The sequence below is a fragment of the Lontra canadensis genome, unplaced genomic scaffold (assembly GCF_010015895.1).
Source record: "Lontra canadensis isolate GAN:19392208 unplaced genomic scaffold, GSC_riverotter_1.0 scaffold48, whole genome shotgun sequence".
Taxonomy (NCBI): Eukaryota; Metazoa; Chordata; class Mammalia; order Carnivora; family Mustelidae; genus Lontra; species Lontra canadensis.
In genome coordinates, this window is record NW_022631042.1 from 1513835 (window position 1) to 1536580 (window position 22746).

At 36.4% G+C, this 22746-nt stretch overlaps 1 protein-coding gene and 1 non-coding gene across 4 annotated transcripts in view; one reads left to right on the forward strand and one right to left on the reverse strand.

Annotated features, from left to right (window-relative positions):
* SEMA3D (semaphorin 3D) overlaps positions 1–22746 on the forward strand; it is a 202364-nt gene that overhangs the window by 86767 nt on the left and 92851 nt on the right. For all 3 annotated transcript variants that reach the window (XM_032873233.1, XM_032873235.1, XM_032873234.1), the window contains exon 3: positions 6881–7041. In XM_032873233.1, coding sequence (XP_032729124.1) covers positions 6881–7041 — 161 coding nt within the window. The remainder of the gene's footprint in view (positions 1–6880; positions 7042–22746) is intronic.
* Positions 20756–20860, reverse strand: LOC116876965. The gene has a single exon (XR_004384500.1). It is a non-coding gene; the product is annotated as a U6 spliceosomal RNA (small nuclear RNA).

A 22746-nucleotide genomic window follows, 5' to 3' on the forward strand; every position in this document is an offset into this window, starting at 1 on the left:
AAAATTGTCACACTCTACCGCACATCCTGTCCTGGCAAGAACAAAACTCTGATGATATAATAGGCTTTATTTGTTTCTAATTTATGTTTCCCTACATGGTACCGTCTGATTTATTATTGACATAGAGAATGTTTTAATACCTAATGAGAAGAATGATCTTCAGCATTCCATTGCAGAAGAGCAAATGGAAATCTGATTTTTTTTCTTTTTTTTTGGAAGGAAGGAGAAAAATAGGGCTGGACTTCTCACTTAGTAAAGTATAAAGATAATATAATACTCACCTGTAATTTTGAAGCAGTCTTTTCAGTCTTTTGTAAGGGTTTTGGGTCTGAATAATATTTTTTTCTTGATATATTTGATATTGTCGAGCAGTTAGCTATGGAGACTGATTGTACATAAATAGAGAATAATTTGTGTTTTTGATAGGTGGAAGTGAGCTATCTTGGCAACCAAAATCTTTTCATATGATCTCAAGCCTCAGAAAACCAATTGAAAGTCAGGTGGGGCCAATTTAAGATGAGTTAAATTTCCAAAGTTTGATTCCAAGACAGAATCCATGCCTTTCCTTGGATCAAATGGTGAGGAAGCAAATTCAAGTTCACAGCGAGCCAAAAGAACTCAGTGAACAACAACATTAGGGACTAATTTTCATTTGGAATGAATAGCTAGCTCCTTTTACTCAACTCCTGACCCAAACTGAGAACAGGCTTTTTTGGGGGGAATGGTTTGGTAGCCAAAACATCTCTGGAAACTATGGGAAGAAGGAATCCATAGTAGATACTAACAACATGAAAGCCTTGGGGATCCAGAGATCAAGGGAGGAAAGCTGAATTTATGGGGAAGACAGGAATAAAAACTTGTTTACTTCTTTACTTAGACAGCTCTTCAAAGAACATGCTAGAGAGGTGACCATATTTCAAGAAACCTCAGAACAGCCTTACTGATATAATGGTGATTTCCTTTCAAGACAAGTATAGTGGATGTGATAAGGTTTTGTGCTGAATATCTTGAGATGGTAGGGAAAAGCAATCAAGTTTTGATCTGGGTCCATTTTGAGTTGAAAGCTTTCTGTGCTGAGGAATTCTATTCCTTACATTGGAGTAGATTAGAAATTGACTTTCCTCAAAAGTGATTTTCTTTTTACCCCATGAAGTTCTGCCTTTAATAACTTTGATTATCTTCTTAAAAAAATAATCTGTGAAGTGTTCTTCTTTAAAGGATATGGGAAGCCATTTTTTAGCTACATTGTCTTCTTATGAGAGAAACTGTCAACTCCACCCTGTTCAGGATTTCTGGCAATAAATGTGATTTCAAGGGTATGGGATCTTGTTCACTTAACAAACATTGAGGAAGTCTGTCTTGCTTAATCCTAAATTTATTAGATTCAAAGTGACTAACCACTCCCTTCCTTTCTGGGGTGAAGAGGAAGAATGTAGACCATCAGGTCAAATGTTCTTCAGGCTGAATGAACAATTGTATTAAGGGACACTAAAAGGGAGATACAAAGAATTCTTTTCAGAACAAATGTTTATTTCAAATAGGGGCAGTGGTTACAGGATCTGTAGCCTTCCCCTCACAGAGAGGGCATCTGGCTGCAAGTGAGGACTTTCACTGTTAGGAGTAAATTGGTTCTGTGAAGCCCACTTAACCATTCTGGACCTCACTGCATCGGTAGCACATGAATCAGATGAGGAATATTGATAGAATGAATTTCCTCCTAGTTGGAATTTCTTTATGCTCTATTTCTGTTCTTCCCAACGGTAGAGAGGATCTGCTCCAAGAAACAGAGCAATGTTGAGAAAGAGGTAGGTGAAGGAGAGTTAACTTGATACCTCCTTGATGTTAGCAAAGTTAGGCATAAGGTTCTAATGCCATAGAACTCCATTACTGGAAGGAGCTTAGAGACCATTTGGTGTCTCCACCCACAGGTAATGATGGGAGAACTGAAGTAGCATTATTTGGCTTGGTAAAAGAAATGCAGACAGGAATTTTTTTTCATTTTACTATTAAAGATATTTAGCAGCCTACAACTTTATTGTTGCTCTCTGTCACAAGCATATTTTCATTTTTGTTGTGGAAGAGCATTTCCTCTGCGCTTGGCTGTCCAATCCTTGTAATTGGAACTCGCTACCAGAGTCTTTGCAATATGGGCAGAGTACTTGGTGTTCTTAGGTGACTCAGTTGTTTGCCTTCGAAGTCAAGTTTTATAAAGGTAGTGACTCACTTTTTTAGCGCTAGAAATGAGAAATTATTCAAAACATGGGTATTAACTACATCTGGGAAGTACACAGTTTCTGTGACTTTTGGACAGGTATCAGGAGATGTTGATGAAGACTCTGGATGTACCCTTCAGAAAAATGCACACACACATACAGACATAGGAAAAATCATGTTATGTGTAGGTTTTTGATCCTCAGAACCATCCTGTTGCTCTGCGGTGGTTAATTGATCTTGGAGCATGAACACTTTGTCTGTGTCATCATTTGATTAAAATCCACCTTGGAATTGATTTCCATATTTACCCTAGTGGAATAAATCAATAATCCTTGTTTCATTTATTTCAGAAAAAAATAAGTTTGTAGCTTTTCCAAAAGTATATTGCTAGACCAAGAGTGGGGATTTGAGGGCCTGGGACATTGAGAGACACTACAAACTGAGAATAAGGCGATAGGACAATGAATTACTACAAGAACAGTTAGAAGGAGTGATTACAGTGGATTAGGTCAAAGGTTTAGGTAGACAGAACAAAGAATGCATTTAGGACCTAGAGGCAAAGGCTGCTGTCCTCTGAGGAGAGGTGAGGCGGGCTGAGTATCTACAGAACAGGCCTCTTTGAATGGCATGTGTAAAGCAACACACTTGCCCCACCATCCAGAGTTTCTGTTCAAAAAGGACTACAAACTATGGACAGTCTTAAAAATTACATGTCTGAGAATTGCCACTTTAGGAGAAGAAGAAAATAAACCTCTGAAATATATTGCCAAATTTTTAGTCTTTAACATTCATGAATTTTCAGCCTGCAGAGCCTGCATCCATTTCTGATCCCAGAAATCCTGGGGGTGTATTAGTTATAGGTGTGAAGATGCAGGGTCTGGACTTAACTACCCCCCATCCGCACCCCTGGTTGTTGTTTCTTTTCTTTTTTTTTTTTTTTCTTTTTCTTTTTCCTCCCCCCTGGACTTTAGCTGTTGATCCTGTGGAAACAAAAATGAGTTTGCTTGGTTTGGCAGAAATGCAAGAAAGATAAGCTGCTTGGGGAAGAGGGAACCTGTTCCAATCCCTGTCCCAAGGTCTTTTCAAAGTGTATACGTCAGCCTGAGAAATTTTCATGTGTAATGCCTAAGTCTAATTATTTAGTTTGGCTACAAAGGATTGGTGAACCATGCTTTAATCGTTTTGATACTAACATTGTTACAAGGCAACATTAAATCATTCTGAAATTATAATACTTTACGTTAGTCACTATTTTCACAGCTGTTTGTCCTTGTCACATTTGAAACTAAACCCAATAGAATTGGTTATAGTAAAAGAAAGGAAAGCAAGTGACTACTTCAATTTTATTTCCCTGGCGGTACCAGTAGAAACAACAAATGAGAGGCAAGATTCTTTAATATCTTGCTCCCCTCATTAGCATTGCCATAACTCAAGGACTTACCATCTTCCAGAAACTTCTGAGTAGTCTCCTTGCTCCCACTTTTCCAATTCCCATCCATCCTGAACACTGCAGCCAGACTCTTTTACCCAACACTCAGTTAAAGTCTTTGTCACTTTTCTGTGTAATATATTTTAGTGGCTTCCGGATACCTAGATGATAAACCAAACTCCCCAGCGTGCCATTTTGGGCTCTGATTATCTGGAGGCTGCATTGATGTCCAGCCTCACACGTACAGTATATGTTCTAGCATTCCAAACTATACTTTAATTCCACAAATATTTAATAAGTACTTAATTTGTCTCCAGGACACTGAGCTAGTGATATGGATTCAATGATAAGTTAGACACAGTCTTTGTGCTGAAGGAGCTGACACTGCAGAGTAGGAGACATATTAAAAATGCAGTGTCTGAAGGTCCCTGGGGGCGGGGGGGCTCAGTCCATTAAGCATCTGCTTTTTGCTAAGGTCATGATCCTGGGATTGAGTCCCACACTGGGCTTCCTGCTCAGCGGGGAGTCTGCTTCTCCTTCTCTCTCTGACCTTCCCCCTGCTCGTTCTCTCTCTCTCTCCCAAATAAATAAATAAAATCTTTTAAAAAAATTTTAATACATTGAATACGATGTATGATGCCCTTGTACGGTCCTGTGTTCTTCTGCCTTAAATAAACTTTTCTATCTTTCCTCTAAAGCTTCCATTTGTCTTTCAACACTATTATCGGTTATCATCTTCTTTTATATGGTGATACACAATTACTTGAAAGATTTCTTTTGTGTATACTTGTATTAGAATTTATTTCACTTATATTGTATTTTGTATGTGTATCTATTTATGGATTGATCTGTGAGCCCCTTGAAGACAGGGCTTAGTCATGACCACACCCTTAACAGTATGCTCAATGCCTAACACATAATAGATTCTTATAATTATTTGTAGACTGACTAGCTTTTTTTTTTTTTAAATAGGCTTCATGCCTACTTAAAGTGTGGAGTCCAACCAATGTGGGGCTTGAACTCATGACCATGAGATTAAGACCTGAGCTGAGACAAGAGTTGGACACATAACTGAATGAGCTACCCAGGCACCCCCTGAATAGCTTTTTAATATTAGTCCAGTTTTATAAAAAAAAAATAGAGAGGAATTCTCATCTTCACAACTCAGGTTTAAGGGAAGGCAAGATAACATTCTTCTTTCATAGAACTTACTTTGCCCAAGCTGAAATTTAATAATTGTACTCAAAGTAACAGTCAATATTTATTGAACTTTTCCTATCTTCTATTGTTTTAAGCTATTTAAGCTATTGTTTTAAGAACCTTATATAAATTATCTCTTTTAAGCATCCTAACAATTATATGAGCTGGGAAATATAATGACTTCCTCTTTATAGATTTTGTAGAAAGTTTAAAAAATACATCATCATGATTGTAATCACTGATAGTTGTATAGAACCTACTGTGTGCCGGGCACCATTTTGATGCTGATCATATATGAAGTCCTTTTTTCCTCGCAGTTCCATGATTTATTAACAGCTTATATTATTCTTTCCTCAGTTCTGCTTTATGGTTAGTGTGGAAAGTTTATTGGGTATGAGTCCTACAAAAATAAGCTTATGTATTTGGAGATGCTAGAAAATATTATTCCATGTGTCTCTGGTCTGAAAACCTGTTAAAGTTATATCAAGCTTAATAGAAAATAATTAATGTAGAGTTCAGACTTCTATCCAGTGAACATAAAGCATGATTCATGAACACTAATAAGACCATACTTGCCTGAGAATTCAGATAGTATTGTATCTTCTCCAGCATACAGTCTCATGGTTTGTCAAAACTAAGATCAAAATCTGTCTTGATGAATAAGGGAAATAACATTTAACCACTGTAAATTAGTAAATTAGTAAAAAAAAAAAAAGTGAAATAAAAATAAAGCCTGCAGTTGATATATGGAATATATAGGCTTTAAATTTCAAAGACTCAAAGATCCCTTTTATAGAGGTTAAACAATGCCATGATACATTTCAGAAGTATCTTGATACCTCTTCTGAGACATCATTTTTTCATATTTTTCTCATCAATTAATAATGACTTACTTGAAAATAATGCTTTAGTTTTAAAGTCCAGCAATAGCTAATGGACTTTAATAAGGAATGAGTGATATTATTACTTTATTTGTATTCAATATTATACAGTTGTAGAAAATGAGAAGCTAAGACAAATACTTGAGGCAAAATCTGTTGAAAAGATTTGTATTTCTATAAACCCAGACCTAGATTTAAATAAGTCTGTCCATATCACAACTGTGACTGAAAAAAAGAATTAGGACATACAGACACGTGTCAAAGAGAAATGGAGACTGGGACTGAGGTTACATTATCAGCTTTACCACCACGTGACATTGTGACTTTAGGGCATGTAGCTTCATCTTGGAGGAATTAAATACCTTCATTTATAAAATCATGATTTTGTATTAATTGAATTTCAAGGTCCCTTCCTGCTTTACAGTTTTAAGATTTTATTTATTTATTTGAAACAGAGAGAGAGAGATCACAAGTATGCAGAGAGGCAGGCATAGAGAGAAAGAGGAGGAAGCAGGCTCCCCACTGAGCAGAGAGCCAGATGCGGGCCTCGATCCCAGGACCCTGAGATCATGACCTGAGCCGAAGGCAGAGGCTTAACCCACTGAGCCACCCAGGCGCCCTACAGTTTTGATCCCGTTACTGGTTTAGGATAATATATCTTTCAGAATCCATTTTCTTGGATTTGGCTACTTTGTTTACTTCCTGAATACATGAACTAGGAAGAGTATAATCCTCCAAACTCACCCATGAGTCTTAATGTTATCAAAAGTAGAGGGCAAAGAAATGCTCTGAGGTTTGTCACACTCAGTTCGATGCTGAGTGCAAATGTGCTATATAATGATGCTTTAATTAATGACTTAAGAAGATGACCAGAGTTGTGAAATATTTTGCATTTAATTGCTTTGATACCCATTTTAGTGTCTTTTATTTTTTCATGTTACATCCATATTGTATTAATAAAATACAAATGTCATAAATCACATTGATTTCTACATGAGTGTGTGCTTAAAACTGTATATTGTTTGCTTGTATCTAAATTGAAGCATTCGTGCTGTATATATTCATTTACAGAGTGTGAAAAGTATGTATTGAGGCAAATAAATATTTTGCCAATTAATTTTTTCCTTCTTTCTATTCTCCTTTTACTTTCCCATAGACTTGCTGCTTTCAAATAGCTGCATACCCTTTTTGGGTTCATCAGAAGGACTAGATTTCCAAACCATTCTGTTGGATGAGGAGAGGGGCAGGCTGCTTGTAGGAGCCAAGGACCACATCTTCCTGCTCAGTCTGGTTGACTTAAACAAAAATTTTAAGAAGGTCAGTTTGTTTTTACGAAGTTGACTGAATATCCATTTATCTTCATCTGTGCCTTCCTTTTCTTTTGTTTTAAGTGACTTGATGTCAAATCACTAGGTCATTTACATGTCCAAATGGAGCCTATTAAAAGGACATCTTGCTTTGGATACACGTTTTAGATTTTTGTGGATTTAAGTACATATACATATTCTCCGTTTAGAGTGAATAAGCATAGTAGTAAAACCATTGAGAATATGAATGAAAGAGATTATACAAGAGAAATGCAATGGTTTAGATTGAAAAGCTGGCAAATGGGTTATTAATAATTAACATTTATATCTAAAGCAATTATTGCAAAATTAAGTTTTGTATTAACTTTCAATTAACAACCATACTTTTAAATTGGCAGTGTGACTGCCAGCGTTTTAACACCACACTGTTTTTTTCTCCCTACACTCTTGTATTTTCACTGAAATAGTATTTTCCAATGGCCCAATCACACTCAGAGGGTGAAGATTAGAAATAACCCAAATATGAGCTCATGAAAAGCAATCTACCACTAAAAGAAAATATATGCTAATTATTGAAAAAACAAAAGGCAGCTGCTGCTGTGCATTGCATTTGCAGTTAGGAACATGGTACCCAAAGGAAACAGTGTCACACTTTAGGCTTTATAAATTATGACCAGCTGGTACTTTAACAAATACCATTATCTGTGCAAGCCAAGATGGACGCCAAGACTGGAAGAGATTGAAGGATTAGACATAATCCATGACCCATTCTGCATCTATGAGACATCTTAGATGGTTTTCTCTTTCTCTCCTTTTTCAGAAGTATTCCCACTCCCCTCAAAAAAATGCTAAGAGCCATTAAAGATTTCAGGTCAATAGTTTCCAATAGTGAATTAACAGAAGATTCTTTCCATTCAGAAAGGGCTGTTCATAGGTCATCATAGAACTTTGAAGCTTCAAATAGCTTTCACCTCAATGACCACTTTAATTTAAACCTCTAATTTGGAAATGCTTTTAATAACTAAATATTTATTGCTCAGTTATTTAAATATCATTCAGGACTAGGAGCTTTAGTCTAGACAGGCAAAATATTTATCTCCATATGTATTAATATTGCTTAATTAATGCCTGCATCAGAAACACTGTTTTTTGCCTTTTAATAATTTAATTTTTAAGTAGTTCTCCTGTCCATTTTTTAGGTATACCAAAAGAAAAAGAGATACCCCTTATGAATGCTTAGACTTGATAAAGAAATAGTCTTTGAATGCAAGTGTATATGCATGTATTAGATGATTTTGAATGCAAGTGTATATGCATGTATTAGATGATTCTAGAAGAAGGTTTGAGGGTAAAATGTTACCAGTAGTTGTTCTTGATTTGCAACAGTCCAAATACACTTACAAACTCATAAGATTATCTTCTTTAAAAAAACTAATTCTGTAGTTTGATAAGCAGTGAATTATGTACTAGAATTTGAAAAGCTTACCTTCATTGTGCCATTATAGTTCCATTCCATTTATTTTTAAGGGTGTATTTTTTCCTTAGTAATTTTTTAAAAAAGTGTTTGTATCAGAGAGCTTATTGATGGTATCAACTAATAGCTCAATCATCAATAAATATCTTAAGAGATAACTTCTTTTATGAAAGCCACTAAAGAAAATCTTAGTTTCACAGTTTTGCTTTAAGAGCTGCTACATAGCTAACAAAGCATTTTTCCAAATATGTCTCAGTTTTAGTATAAGAGCAAAAAGCAATTCATACTTTTAAGGGAATTTGTTCTTCTGCTATTCTCTGCCTTCAGGGATTAGAAGAAAAAGTTCATTTATCTGAAATGAGTGTATTAGATCATTGCTTAAAATAAGTTCTGATAACATAACTTCCTTCTGTGACTATTTTAAGCAAATCTCTCTTTGGCTGCATTCCATCCTTGAAATGTGCTAATATTTAATAAAATAAATGTTTATGAAATATTGATTTCCCTCATGATACTATTGAAATAAACGGTTATTTGAACACATTGTAAAATTAGGGACTGTACCAAAGATTTTCTGCCCAACTGATATTCCTTTATCTTTATAAAATGTATAATTCATGAAGAGGTTATGTATACAAAGGAAATAATTTATGTTTATGTAGGTATCCACATTGAAAATTTATATAAATCACTCCAGTGCTAAAAGGTACTCCACAGTAGCAAGTTTAAGTGTCAAGATGGAGTGCTTTAGAAGTGTTTAGACCTATGTGGTTTGCATTGGCTCTATGCCCTTCAGCAAAAATCCAAACTTCTCTGTGGAAGAAACCACACATGGTGGGACTCTGTGGGGCTGAAGGATGTCCTTTGTATGCCCTAGAGTTAAAGCAATCTACAACATATAATTGAGTTAGGAGTGACTGGTTGGGGATATTTTTCTCTGGGAAATTAAAAAAAAAAAAGTCTGCAGAAAGCATTCATTTGCAGTGTCAAATTTTAGGATATGTGTTTATGTAAAAGTCTTTGTACAAACAAGGATGTGCCTATTGAAAAATGGCCATCATTACTTCATAACTGCCACAGGCCTTTAGTGGGGAATCCCCGGGATTTTTAGCAACATCCTTTACCAGATGAATTCAGCAAATATCCTTTGTATTATCTTTATTCAAAAGAGATTTTGAGTCTTCTACAATGAATGGTACAGTTAGATGCTCAATAGTTTTGATGACTAATGACTGTAGAGGAAGAGCATAAAAATTTGACCTTTTAGGATATTTCTACTCTCTAGAAGGTAAAATTTAAGTACACCAAGTGGTTTGTTTTGTGTTTTGGGGTTTTTTGTTTTGTTGTTGTTATTTAGATTAGAGGGATAAGATTCTGATCTTTTCTTGACAGAAATGACTATTTCCATAGGGATTTAATAGACTTAGTGGCAAGTATAAGCATGCATGGGGTGGGATACTTCTCACTTAGTAGGCTTTTCCACTGTTGGTCCATAAGGCCTCTCTCTTCAGCTAAGAAATACTCTGGACATCCCTCTGTGGGACAGGTTCAGGATAGATATGCACATTGATTGGACATTTCCTCCTCCCACCACTAGACCAAAATGAAATAATCAGAACCAGCCCAACGTGATTGCATTCCAAGTGAAGGATATGGATCTGGAACCATTTCTTACTGTTGTGCTATAGGTTAAATTCCCCCAAAAGCCATCCAGGAGGGGGAGATTAGTTTATAGGGTGTTTGTCAGGGAGTGTTCTTGGGATCAACACGTGTGAGAGGGCCACTGGGGAAGTAGTATTAGATAAAGAAAGAACTGAGCTGTGATGCAGACCAAATAAAGCCTCAGCTGACAGGCCAAACTGATAAGGTGGCAAGTATTTCAATATTTCCCTGTAGTGTAAGTGATAATACCATTATTCAACTGAGTTTATCTTATAAAAGAGAATCTCCATTTTCTCCCTATCTAATCCATTCACCATGACTATCAGTGTTATCTCTTAAACAAATAAAAATCTGACCATATTTCTTCTCTGTTTATACACTTCTGGAGTTCTTGATTTCCGATGAAGTTGAATGAACTCCAGATTTCTCTTGACTTCTAAGGCTCTCCCTGTTTCCAGTCTTATTTTTATCCACTGTTCATTATTCCCTCACTTGCCATTTATTTTCTGCTTTCCTCCCTTCCTCTCTCCCATTCTTTTACCCAATCTGTTCTGTTAGTTCCTTTCAAAATAAATTCCTTTCAAGTTCTGTGCTTTTGCTAAAACTTCATGAAATTGCCACTCACTTTTTTGCTCCTCTCATTCCTCTGAATTCTCCAAGGCAGTTACCGAATTTTACCCTTCCATTGTTTTCTGCTCCCCAAGACTCCCTGTTATAGTACGGGAATTGACAATCCTTTGTGTTTACTATAGCATTTTGTATTTTAATATCAATGTCAGTTGTCCTACAGATAGAATTATCTTCATTCATTGGTATACATAAGTATAACCCCCATCCAAATTATACCCTTTTTGAATGGGGAGTGAGCTATTTTCCAAGCATGTCTGATTCTCCTTTAGTGTATAGTACAGTGTCTTACACGTAAAAGACACTACAGAATATGTTTCTTCATTTTTTTTTTTTGAATTGGGAATTTTGTTCTTTTTCTCTCTTGATTGTAAGACCAATGTATCAGGCTTAACACATAGAAGAAAAGACACCTAAAATTTAAGGAAATTTATTATATGATATAATAAGAATAATGTCCAGAGTTTGGGTGGCTACGGAGATGGACTATCATCTGCTTAAAGACATTATCAAGGACCCAGTTATTTCTGTCTCTTCTGTCTGTCATTCTTTGTTGGCATTATCCTTAAGTTGGTAGCAAGATGACAGTGACAATTTTAGGGGTCACATTCAGACAAGAAAATGTAAAGCGATTAAAGATCATCACTTACTATGTCTCTTTCTTAGGATAAAGAAGACCTTTCTTGAACCCTCACATCTCACTGGCCTGAAATATGTCAATTCCCATTTTTGAACTTAAAATAGGGTGCTTACATCAATCAATTACCTTAAGCAGAAGAAATGTGCAGGAATCAATTACATTGATCATTACACTTACAGAGAGGGAATAGAAAACAAGTTTTCTGGACAAAAAATTATTTAGGGACTCACACTTTTCTCATTAACTAAGGCTACCTGAGGCAAACAGATGTTTCCTCAGCCAGTCAAAAGGAAAAGTATATGTTGCCTATTTGGGGAGAATTATAAAGATTGGATAGTTCCACAAGGAGCTGATCTGGCAGGATTTATTTTTCTTTTAGGAGATAGCCTTGGAAAGTATTCATTATGAGAAAACATCCTTGAGGTAATTTATTTTTCAACACCCTACATGGTGAAGGTCAAAAAATCAGCTGACCTTTACTTTTCTTGCTTATGTAAGAGTTCATCTGCCACAATGAAAGTTCTCTGTTACTCTCTAATGTACGTAAGCTTTATGAACTCTGGTCTTCTGCAGATCTCTTCAGATTTTCTTATACTCTGTAAGTTTTCTTCCTTCAATATTGTAAGAATTGGAGGGGTGAGGTTGTTGGGAGTGAGTAAGAATATAATTAACTGAAAGAATTAAAGACTACATAATTATTCTGTAGTACGAGTAGTTAGCATTATCCACTAAATAATGTACAGAGAACATATTTTTTTTAATAAAATAACAAATACCACTTAAGCATCATTGAATATATATCTTAACAGAATTATACCCTAAATAACGTTCCTTTGATTTGGTTTTATCAGTCTTTGGGTTGAAACCAACTATATGCATTGTAGAAGTAAAACTTGGGAGGCTTTTTTTTTTTTTAATCTTTTTTTTTAATTTATTTTCAGCATAACAGTATTCATTGTTTTTGTACCACACCCAGTGCTTCATGCAGTCCATGCCCTCTCTAATACCCACCACCTGGTTCCCCCAACCTCCCACCCCCCCACCTCTTCAAACCCTTCAGATTGTTTTTCAGAGTCCATAGTCTCTCATTGTTCACCTCCCCTTCCAATTTCCCCCAACTGCCTTCTCCTAACTCCCCATGTCCTCCATGCTATTTGTTATGCTCCGCAAATCAGTGAAACCATATGATAATTGACTCTCTCTGCTTGACTTATTTCACTCAGCATAATCTCTTCCAGTCCCATCCATGTTGCTACAAAAGTTGGGTATTCATCCTTTCTGATGGAGGCATAATACACCATAGTGTATATGGACCACATCTTCCTTATCCATTCGTCTGTTGAAGGGCATCTTGGTTCTTTCCACAGTTTAGCAACCGTGGCCATTGCTGCTATAAACATTGGGGTGCAGATGGCCCTTCTTTTCACTACATCTGTATCTTTGGGGTAAATACCCAGTAGTGCAATTGCAGGGTCATAGGGAAGTTCTATTTTTAATTTCTTGAGGAATCTCCACACTGTTCTCCAAAGAGGCTGCACCAACTTGCATTCCCACCAACAGTGTAAGAGGGTTCCCCTTTCTCCACATCCCCTCCAACACATGTTGTTTCCTGTCTTGCTAATTTTGGCCATTCTAACTGGTGTAAGGTGATATCTCAATGTGGTTTTCAGATGGCGGGGAAGTAGGAGGAGGCGCCTTTTCAACCTGTACCCTAAAGTGAGCTGATTACCTACCAAAGAACTCCGATCACCCATGAAATCAGCCTGAGATCAGAATTATACACATCTGGATCTCTACTTGGGAGGCTTTTTAAAAAATATATATTTATTTATTAATTTTAGAGAGATAGAAAGAGTGAGTAAGGGGGAACAGAGAGAGGAAGAGAGAAACTCAAGTACACTCCTCATTAAGCGCAGAGCGTGATGCAGGGCTCAAACTCATGACCCTGAGATCAGACCTGAGCTGAAACCAAGAGTGGGACACTTAACAGACTGTGTCATCCAGGGACCCTGGGGATACTTTTTAGTGACCGAACTTTGTATATTTTCTTCTTTTGTTCTACTTTAGTCAGTGTTTCTTTTTCATTTTTTCATTAAAAAAATCAGTTGAATGTCTACTGTTGTCAATGTGCATGGGATTTGAACTAGTTCAAGATGGGTGGGTAAAATTTGGATTGTTGTTAACGGGTTAATTAAAAATATTTTGCATTTATATTTGGAACTTGCAGTCTATTGTTTCCTTAATTAGTTAGGATGGAGGAAAAACACGTTTGAGAAACTGAGTAAAGTTGTTTTCCTTATATATATTTCCATGCATATATTTCTCACAGTTCAAGGTCAAGAAACTAGATTTCCCTGGCCTAGCCCTTAACATCTTATGCCATCTCCAGAGTCAGAGAAAGTATATGAAAAAATAATTTTAAAAAGTCCTCAAAAAAGATGGTCAGTGGTGGACGGACATTTATGTCCATTATCATTAATTTATAAGCAATGCTTCAGAAACCTGTTCATGTGCACATAATAATAATGAGCTTTTGACATTTGTACTACATGATTTAGGGGCCTACAGCTTCTAAACAAATGATTCTAAACTGCATGATATCTGGCACTTTGACCAGTAATGGACATTCTCTACCTCAACCAGGCTTAAGTGGTTCCAGTAATAATCCATATAAAATCCAGAGCCCTCTCTATGTAAACTCCAGAAATCATATATATAAGCTGAAAGTCTCTCCCTCTCTCCTCTTTCTGTCTTTCTCTCATTTTTTTAATGTAGTCGTAAGTAACAGTAAAATGTATGTGTGTGTGTGTGTGTGTGTGTAATCTCCAGTAATCTTGTTATGTTAGTTACTTGGACTTCTGAGTTAATAAATTGTTGGGATCTTTCTGTCTGAAAACGTTACTCACTTTGGAAGCATTTCAAACCATGCATGAGTGGAGTGATCCTCTAAATCAAGATGTAAGCAAACAGGTCACAAAGGGGATGATTTATTAAACTAAGTATTGCTTTTGTATTCATATTATTCAAGGATTTATTCTTGGTTTCCTTTGCTTCTCTCTCATTCTCTCTCTCTCTCTCTCTCTCTTTTCTTTCTCAAGTGGGCTATAGAAGCAGACAGGTAGATCAATGAGAAATACACTTACTCTGAGACTATAGTTATTGTTTATTTTACCTACTAACCCAATGGCGACTGGTATGTCAACTCAACGAGTGTAATAATAAACAACTTTATTTTACCTCCTGCAATTCTTTCACCTATTCTGTGGAACTCTTCTCCGGACCTGTCTGGTAACTCCAGCAGGCTATCATGGTTTTCAGGGTTACTCTAAGGTAGTACAGGCAGTTGTTATCCAGCAATTAAAAGGCCTGGTCTGATGTAATAAAACTTTCAACCTCATGTAACATCAAACCTCTGATTCTTCTACCTGTTCCTGCTTGGACATGCCTTGTGAGGGAAGACTCCCGGCAGGGAGGTGTTCAGAGATTTGTCTTTGTCCCTACCTAGCACTCCTCCTCTTCCTGAAGCTTGTTAAACACAGTTTATGACCCCTCTAGTCAAATCAGAAGAAGGGAAGAGGAGAGGGGTTCGGACAAGTGTCTACTCTACTGTCATTATCAAAGGGACCTCACTTCTCAACTTTCTGGCCTTATCAGATGTTTAAAGATGACTTTTCTTTCAAAGGCATCTTGGTGAGTTTTGGGGGGAATTTCCTTTTTCTGGAGTTCTTTCCCTCACAATTCTCTGGATAAGTGTGACTACATTTCTTCTCTGACTGGTATATTCCCATTTTTTATCCTAAGATGAATTTCACTTTGATGAGGTATTAACTTCTGAAGTTTTTTCACTCAACATTCTTTAACAGGACCTAAGGTGACCTCATGCCATCCCATTTTTGAGCGAGCATGGCTCCCATCTGTTCCCTGGAAAGCCATCATGTGTCTTTTTCTGGACACACTCTAGAAGTTCAGCCTGATATCAGTATAGCCACTGAGTCTGGTCTCTGTTTTCCCTGCAGCTTGTCAGGCTCTGTCTCACCTTTAGACATTAATCTAGAATGTTCCAACCAACTGCATGTCCAATAGCAGGTACTTCTTGAGGTTCTATCAAAATTCCTTTCCTGGCACCTACTCCTCACACTGGGGGTTGTAGAACACATTATAGACCTGTCTCAGGTGAAATATCCTTCTCTAGGGAAAGGAAAAAACTTTCTAATCTCCAGTTTCCAAGTATTTACAGACAAACATGGGTGAAATTATCTATAGGATTCTTGGCTGCCTACATAAGAAATTTTTGCTTCTTGACTTAGCATCTCATTTTTGAATTTTTATTCAGCTAAAACTTCTCTTTTAACATTTTGCCTTACTACCAAAGCCAAAAAATGAACCCTCAAAAGGATGTTGTTTTACCTCCAGATTTAATGGGCATCCTTATTATATATCATTCCTGAAGTATACAAACTAGAACCATAGAGGTAACCAAAAGAAAAATATTAATGTTCTTCTTAGTATTATTTGCCTTTTGACTAGTATAGCCTCAAACAAATCATATGCTGTTTTACATCTTGTTTTGCATGTTTTTCCATAGATTTCTGTTGGAATCTGATTCGTTTTTCAATGATCTTCAAAATAGATCTTCAAATGGTTTACTTTCATTTGAGATAATACTTAATCATCTTTGCTCCTTTTTAACTAATTAAAAAATCATTTCTCTTAATACTCATTTGTGTCAAAATTAAATATTATATCTAAAATGTTCAGGGTTGGGGCGCCTGGGTGGCTCAGTGGGTTAAGGCCTCTGCCTTCAGCTCAGGTCATGATCTCAGGGTCCTGGGATCGAGCCCCATATCGGGCTCTCTGCACAGCAGGGAGCCTGCTTCCCCCTCTCTCTCTCTGCCTGCCTCTCTGCCTACTTGTGATCTATCTCTCTCAAATAAATACATAAAATCTTTTAAAAATTTAAAAAAAAATGTTCAGGGTTATCTGGGTGGCTCAGTCCATCTGCCTTCAGCTCAAGTCATAATCCTAGGGTTCTGGTATCACCCACATAGGACTCCCTGCTCTCTGGGAGCCTGATTCTCCATGTCCTTCTGCCCAATCCCCCCGGCCCCCGCTCATGCACGCTCTCTCTCTCTCTCTCTCTATCACATAAATAAATAAATAAATACCTTTTTAAAAATATTAAAAAATAAAATAAAATGTTCAAAGAATTGCTGTGTTAAGTAAGATCTTTTAATGAGCCCCACGAAAAACCTAAAACTTATTAGTTAACCTTATAGTGTTCAAGGAAAAAGCAGTATGATACTTATAATTTTTCTGTTTAAAGTAATTTATGTTTGTTTTTAATATAAAAACTCCTAAATATGTTTCAGGGGGAGGGAAGTTTTCCTATGGATTTTAAAATGAAAAATCACTGTACAAAAGCAATATATACATTACCCAGTCTACCTAAGATAAACCCATATTTTTGTGGAATAAGTTGACACAACTTCGTTTTGTCTTGCTAAAATTTAGGTCCCCACCTTTGCTTCAGAACTTGACTCTGCTGGTTGTTTAACCACAAAATACTCAGAATTATTTAAAAGAAAACATTGGATAAACATAAATATTAAACACTTAACCTAGAACTTGGATACGTTAAGAAGAAGGCAATTCCATGTTTATAAATGTGACAGTTGTTTTTCTTCCACTTAACAATCATAATGCAGTTTTTGTACTATTTTTCTCCTTATTTAACATCAACTCAATATGTGATTATAAAATTAAGTTACTTAAAGTTCATCACTGTGCCCCTATTTTTAAGCACTTACATTAAGAAAATAACCAAGCTAAATGAGTTTGTAATTTCAAATACAATAATTTTTTAGTGGAATGTTTAAACACCCTTCTCTGCATAGCATGCATGAAAAGCGCTTTGTTATTTCCCTTTCCTCAAGGAAGTCTAAAACAAGAGGGTTTTCATACATGAAGATCCTGCATTTGCTTGTTTTATACTGAGTATAAGCAGAAAGGCTTTTATAAGTCTGAATGACCTTCTGACTCCAGTTCTAACTCACATCATGGCTGAATAAGACATTCCCCTCTAATGCTTTACCCTATAAATTTATTATTTAGGGAGAAAGTCTCATAATAAATAACTGCTCATTTAAAATCAAAGAGATTGGTAAAAAGAGAATTGCCACCTTTTTTATTCTTAGTTAATATTTGAAATTAAGAAAATATAAACGTCGGAAACCATGTGGACATCCCAATAAGTTAACTTTTGTGATACGGCACCCTGTGTATCTGTTCCCAGTGCCTGTGAAGCACATGCTGTCTAGTAACCGCAGAGGTAAAACAATCACCTCGTTCATGGACGTGTTGGCTCCCCAGCCTGGGTGCTGATGGGCCGGTCCCATCTGGTCACTGTCACAGACTATCAGGATGTGGTCAGACTTCTGCCAGAACTCTAACAAGAACTCCTTTCCTGTCTCTAATTTTAAGGGAAACTTTGCAGATCACTTTTCAATAATTATTGAGTGCTTACTACGTATATGATACTGTGCCAGGTACTAAAGAGAGTAGGAAGTAGAAGCAGTGTTCCTTGTCACTCAAGATCGGTAGTCACTAAACTTCAGTGAGTCATTCATTTAAGTCGTACACTTCGGAAGTTAATGAAGACTGCGACCTGTATGTCGTACAGAATTATAAAATCTATCCACAAGCATAATTGCACTCCCACTCACATGTGACTGCAGCACAAATTCACAACTACCAGTCCATTCATGGATTTCTTAAAACTGCTTTTAGGTATCGTGATACAATAACATTCCTCTCACTTCTTGGAATATATGATTTTTGAGCTCCTGCCCTGTCTCTAGCATTCTTCCACATGCTGGGCATTCAGTGGAAAATAAAACTGGTTAGGTCTCTGTTCTCATGGGGCCTCCAGTTTCTAAAGGGAGTGTCTGATAGAGACAAAAAAAAGAAACAAATAAGAAAATATCACATAAATGTTGTTAAAAACTGTGGTGATAATCCTGGGGGTGGGACCTGACTTTATTCATTCATTCATTCAAAGTTTCTATTTCAATTCCAGTTAATTAACGTAGAGTGTAATATTAGTTTCAGGCGTGTGATATACTAATTCAGCACTTCCATGCACCACCCTGGGCTTATCACAACAAGTGTGCTCCTTAATCCCCATCACCTATTTCACCCCTCCCCATGCCTGCCTCCCCTCTGGCAACCACCAGTTTGTTCTCTGTAGTGAAAACTCGGTTTCTTAGTTTGCCTCTCTCTCCTTTTTCCCCGTATGCTTGTTTGTTTTGTTTCTTAAATTCCACACAGGAGTGTGATCATATGGTATTTGTCTTCGACCGACTGATTTTGCTTAGCACAATACTCTCTAGGTCCATCCATGTCACTGCAAATGGCAAGACGGAAAATACCACTCCAGCTGGTCTTCAGAGAAGGCTTTTCTGGGGGAAGTGATATTAAAATGGCCTTTTATAAGAAAGCACCATCCAGAGGAGGTCAGATGTCTTCCAAATAGAACAGAGTCATTCTGAGGACAGTATTGAGATAATATTTGAAACCACAGCATTGGCTGCTCATGATCAGTGAAGTGGGGGCTCAAATTTAGTATTCGAGTTCCATTGCATTTCATTGATCTTTATGCCCAGGAAAGGGTCCCAAACTAAATTTACTTGCAAAAGGAAAGTGCCCAGTGGATATGATAAACACCAGTGTATTTGCATTCAGAGACATTTGGTGGAAGAAGGCTAAATGTGAAATGGGCTTTGAGCTGAGTCCTGAAAAAGAAAAGGAAGAGACTCAAGTCTTACTCAAGACTTCATGAAGGAAGGTACATGGGCAGATCATACCCAAACTTAAGAGTATATCTCCCCATCCATAATTATTCTATGCCCCTTCTCCCACCCCAGCCAGTTTTAATCATGCAAGCTCTACTTTTGGTTCTGTTGTCCTTATTTTTCAGGACTTCATTCTTTGAGCTCAGATTTCCTACCTCTCTCTCTGTTCCTGGAACCCAGAGCAGTCTTTGCTTGCTTGGTTGTTTCAAATCCTTTACCATATGGCATTTAGGCCAACATTTTCCCAACTCTTTTTACAACCGTTCAAAACCATCTGCATTTTTAGGGCTCTGAATTTTTGTCCGTAATTAGGTTTTATGAATAAACTGTAACTTTCTGTTCTGTGTATTCCATTCAATTTTGGCATCTCTGAATTAGGCCAAGGGCCATTTGACTGACCTTACACTGGCTAACTTGGGTCAATTAAATTGCTTCTCCAAAGATGTAACTAAGAGCAGATATAATTAGAATTTCCTTAAGATGTTGTTATAGGCCTTATCATTATTTGAATGTTTCTGTAACATGCCTAAGATTAAATAATTAAAAATAAAGTGCCTGACATTTTCACCTTACTGGGTGATACTGTTAATATGCTTTATAAATTATGAATGAAACAATAATTGTTAGAGACATTGGAGGATACTTGTGAGTTTTTCTAACCTGTTTGTATTCAAATGGAAGTAAAATTTCTTCAAAGAACAACAAAAAACAAAAAAAAATTTTGGATTTTGGATAGAGATAAGCAAATAAAATCAGTATAAGATAATCAGATCATAGGTTATATTTTTAAGGATTTTTATTTATTTATTTGACAGAGAGATTACAAGTAGGAAGAGAGGCAGGCAGAGAGAGAGAGGGAGAAGCAGGCTCCCTGCTAAGCAGAGAGCCCGATGTGGGGCTCAATCCCAGGACCCTGGGATCATGACCTGAGCCGAAGGCAGAGGCTTAACCCACTGAGCCACCCAGGCGCCCTAGGTTGTATTTTTAAATGCATGCCACTCCCATTATATTTTCATAAGGAAATTGATATTAAATCTCTTTAAAAAAATTTGTTTAAAATGTAACTTTGTCAGTAGGGCCTGTCTCATAAAATGTAACTTTATAACCACTGAGCATATGTAAAGTGACACTGAGAACAATTTTCATTTCATTAAAATGATCTCTTATTATACTGGTAATCTACATTCTATAACTCTGAAAGAAAAAAATATATATATATACATGTATGTACTTTTAGTCTTTAAAAATACAATTTGGAGGGCACTTAGGGGGGCTCAGTCAGTTAAGCATCTGACTTTGGCTCAGGTCATGATCTCGGGGTCCTGGGATCAAACCCCACAACAGGTTCCCTGGTGAACAGCGAGTCTGCTTGCCCCTCTGCCTCTCCCCCAGCTTATGTTCTCTCTCACTCTATCTCAATCTTTCTCACTATCTCTCAAATAAGTAAATAAAATCTTCACAAAATTTAAAACAAAAATAATAATATGGATTGAGTTTATGTGTCATCTTTGCACAGGTACCATGCTAATCTTCTGTGTATCATTCTATTTAGTAAATGTGATGCCACAGTGAGCACTATGTATATATTTTTAGACATTAATATTTGATCCTTCAAAGTGAAATTTACACAAATTAATCCTTTGGAAATGTTCTATTTCAATTGTGAAATGTTGTGAAAACAACATAAATATAATAGCACGGTTAAATCAGTAAATTATAGAGTATGGAGACTGACTTCTCAGACGTACTTGTTTTGAAACATTAACCAATAAATTGTCACTTCCAAGTGCAGAAATCTTATAAATTTATTTACTTGTTTCCCAGAGTAATTTTCTGTTACTAACTTGATCTATAAGATTAGCACTCAAATTAAAATTAATTTGCAACCCCTAATTATTTAGTAGTGGTTCAATTAGTAGTTACACCCTGAATAATTATGTTGAGAGAAATTCTTGTTCATCTGGATCCACAGAAAAGATATGTTTGATTTCTGACATCTGTTCTCCATGTGGGTGGAGAGAGCAGTGGTGAGCTTTGTACGTATTTGAGATCCTTTGTATCTAAGCACCAAGGTTCCAAAGACTATTGTCCGCCAAAGTGATAGCCTGACAAGCTTTCTCTGGCACATCATACAATATTAATTAAGAACTAGTGTTCCCTCAAAATGAAACCAGAGAGGAAGACAAACCATAAGGGATTCCTGATCTCAGGAAACAAACTGAGGGTTGCTGGAAGGAAGGGGGTGGCTGGGTGATGGACACTGGGGAGGGTATGTGCTATGGTGAGTGCTGTGAATTGTATAAGACTGATGAATCACAGACTTGTACCCCTGAAACAAATAATACAGTATATGTTAATAGTAATAAAAAAAAAAAACTAGTGTTCCATGGCAATATTTCAGGACAATTATTATGGCAATTACGCAAGTAGCATCTCTGCCTCTGGTATGTCTCTTTTTGATAAATGAAAGAAAAATATCCTCGGGTAACTTTCTAAGGGAGTAGTACAGCTGCATCAACTTTAGGGGTATGTGTTTTTTTGTCCTGCTCATACAGCTTTTAATATAGCATGACATTGCATGTACCATGCTCTGAAGTGTGAGGAAATGTACATGTCATTTTACTGCCAATAAATTCAGAAGTCATGAGAATGTTAAAAACCACTGCTTCAAAACTGTTCACGTTACCTAATGATCAAGAGGGATTTTTATGGATTTTGTGGACACTGTATTTTTACTAAAATAATCAGGGCTACTGAATATGATAATACTCAGTACCAAAATAATCTGTGGATCTCAGGTCCTTATTGGGCTTTTGTGTAAACCAAGCTGAAACTTGGGAGTATTCATGAATTCTGTTATTCATGAATTCATGAATTCATGAATTCTGTTATTCTATACTCAATCAGAGTTAATATCTCTCTGGATGTATCTCTGTGTACATCTCTCTCTCTTCTCCCTCTCTATCCACCTACAAACACATGCACACGTATATGCACACATGCACACGCTCACATACCGTGCACACGTGCATGTATATATGCACATATGCATACACACAATTTGACTAGAAGAATATGAAAGTGGTGAAGGACTTTTATTATGTATATAGAGATATAGTGATATAGTATGTCACATATATGCCATTTCAAAACATTACTGAAAAACAGAAATATTACTTGAACATATTTCTGCCAACCCCATATAAGTACGTGGGTTTTTTGTTGTTTTTACTTATTGTTTTGCTTGATTATATTTTTAAATTCAATTAAGTGAAATTTTGCTTCTTTTAATTCTTTACCAACAAAGAATTAAAAGGAATATTTTTTAAAAGACCCTTTATTCTAATGACTAGGTGGTGAAAAAAGAAAATCCTGCTATAAATCATAATTAAAGTGATAGCTTTTAAATATTGGCACAACTACAATGATTCTTTTTACCTCCTTTTAAGTAAATGTTTTGAG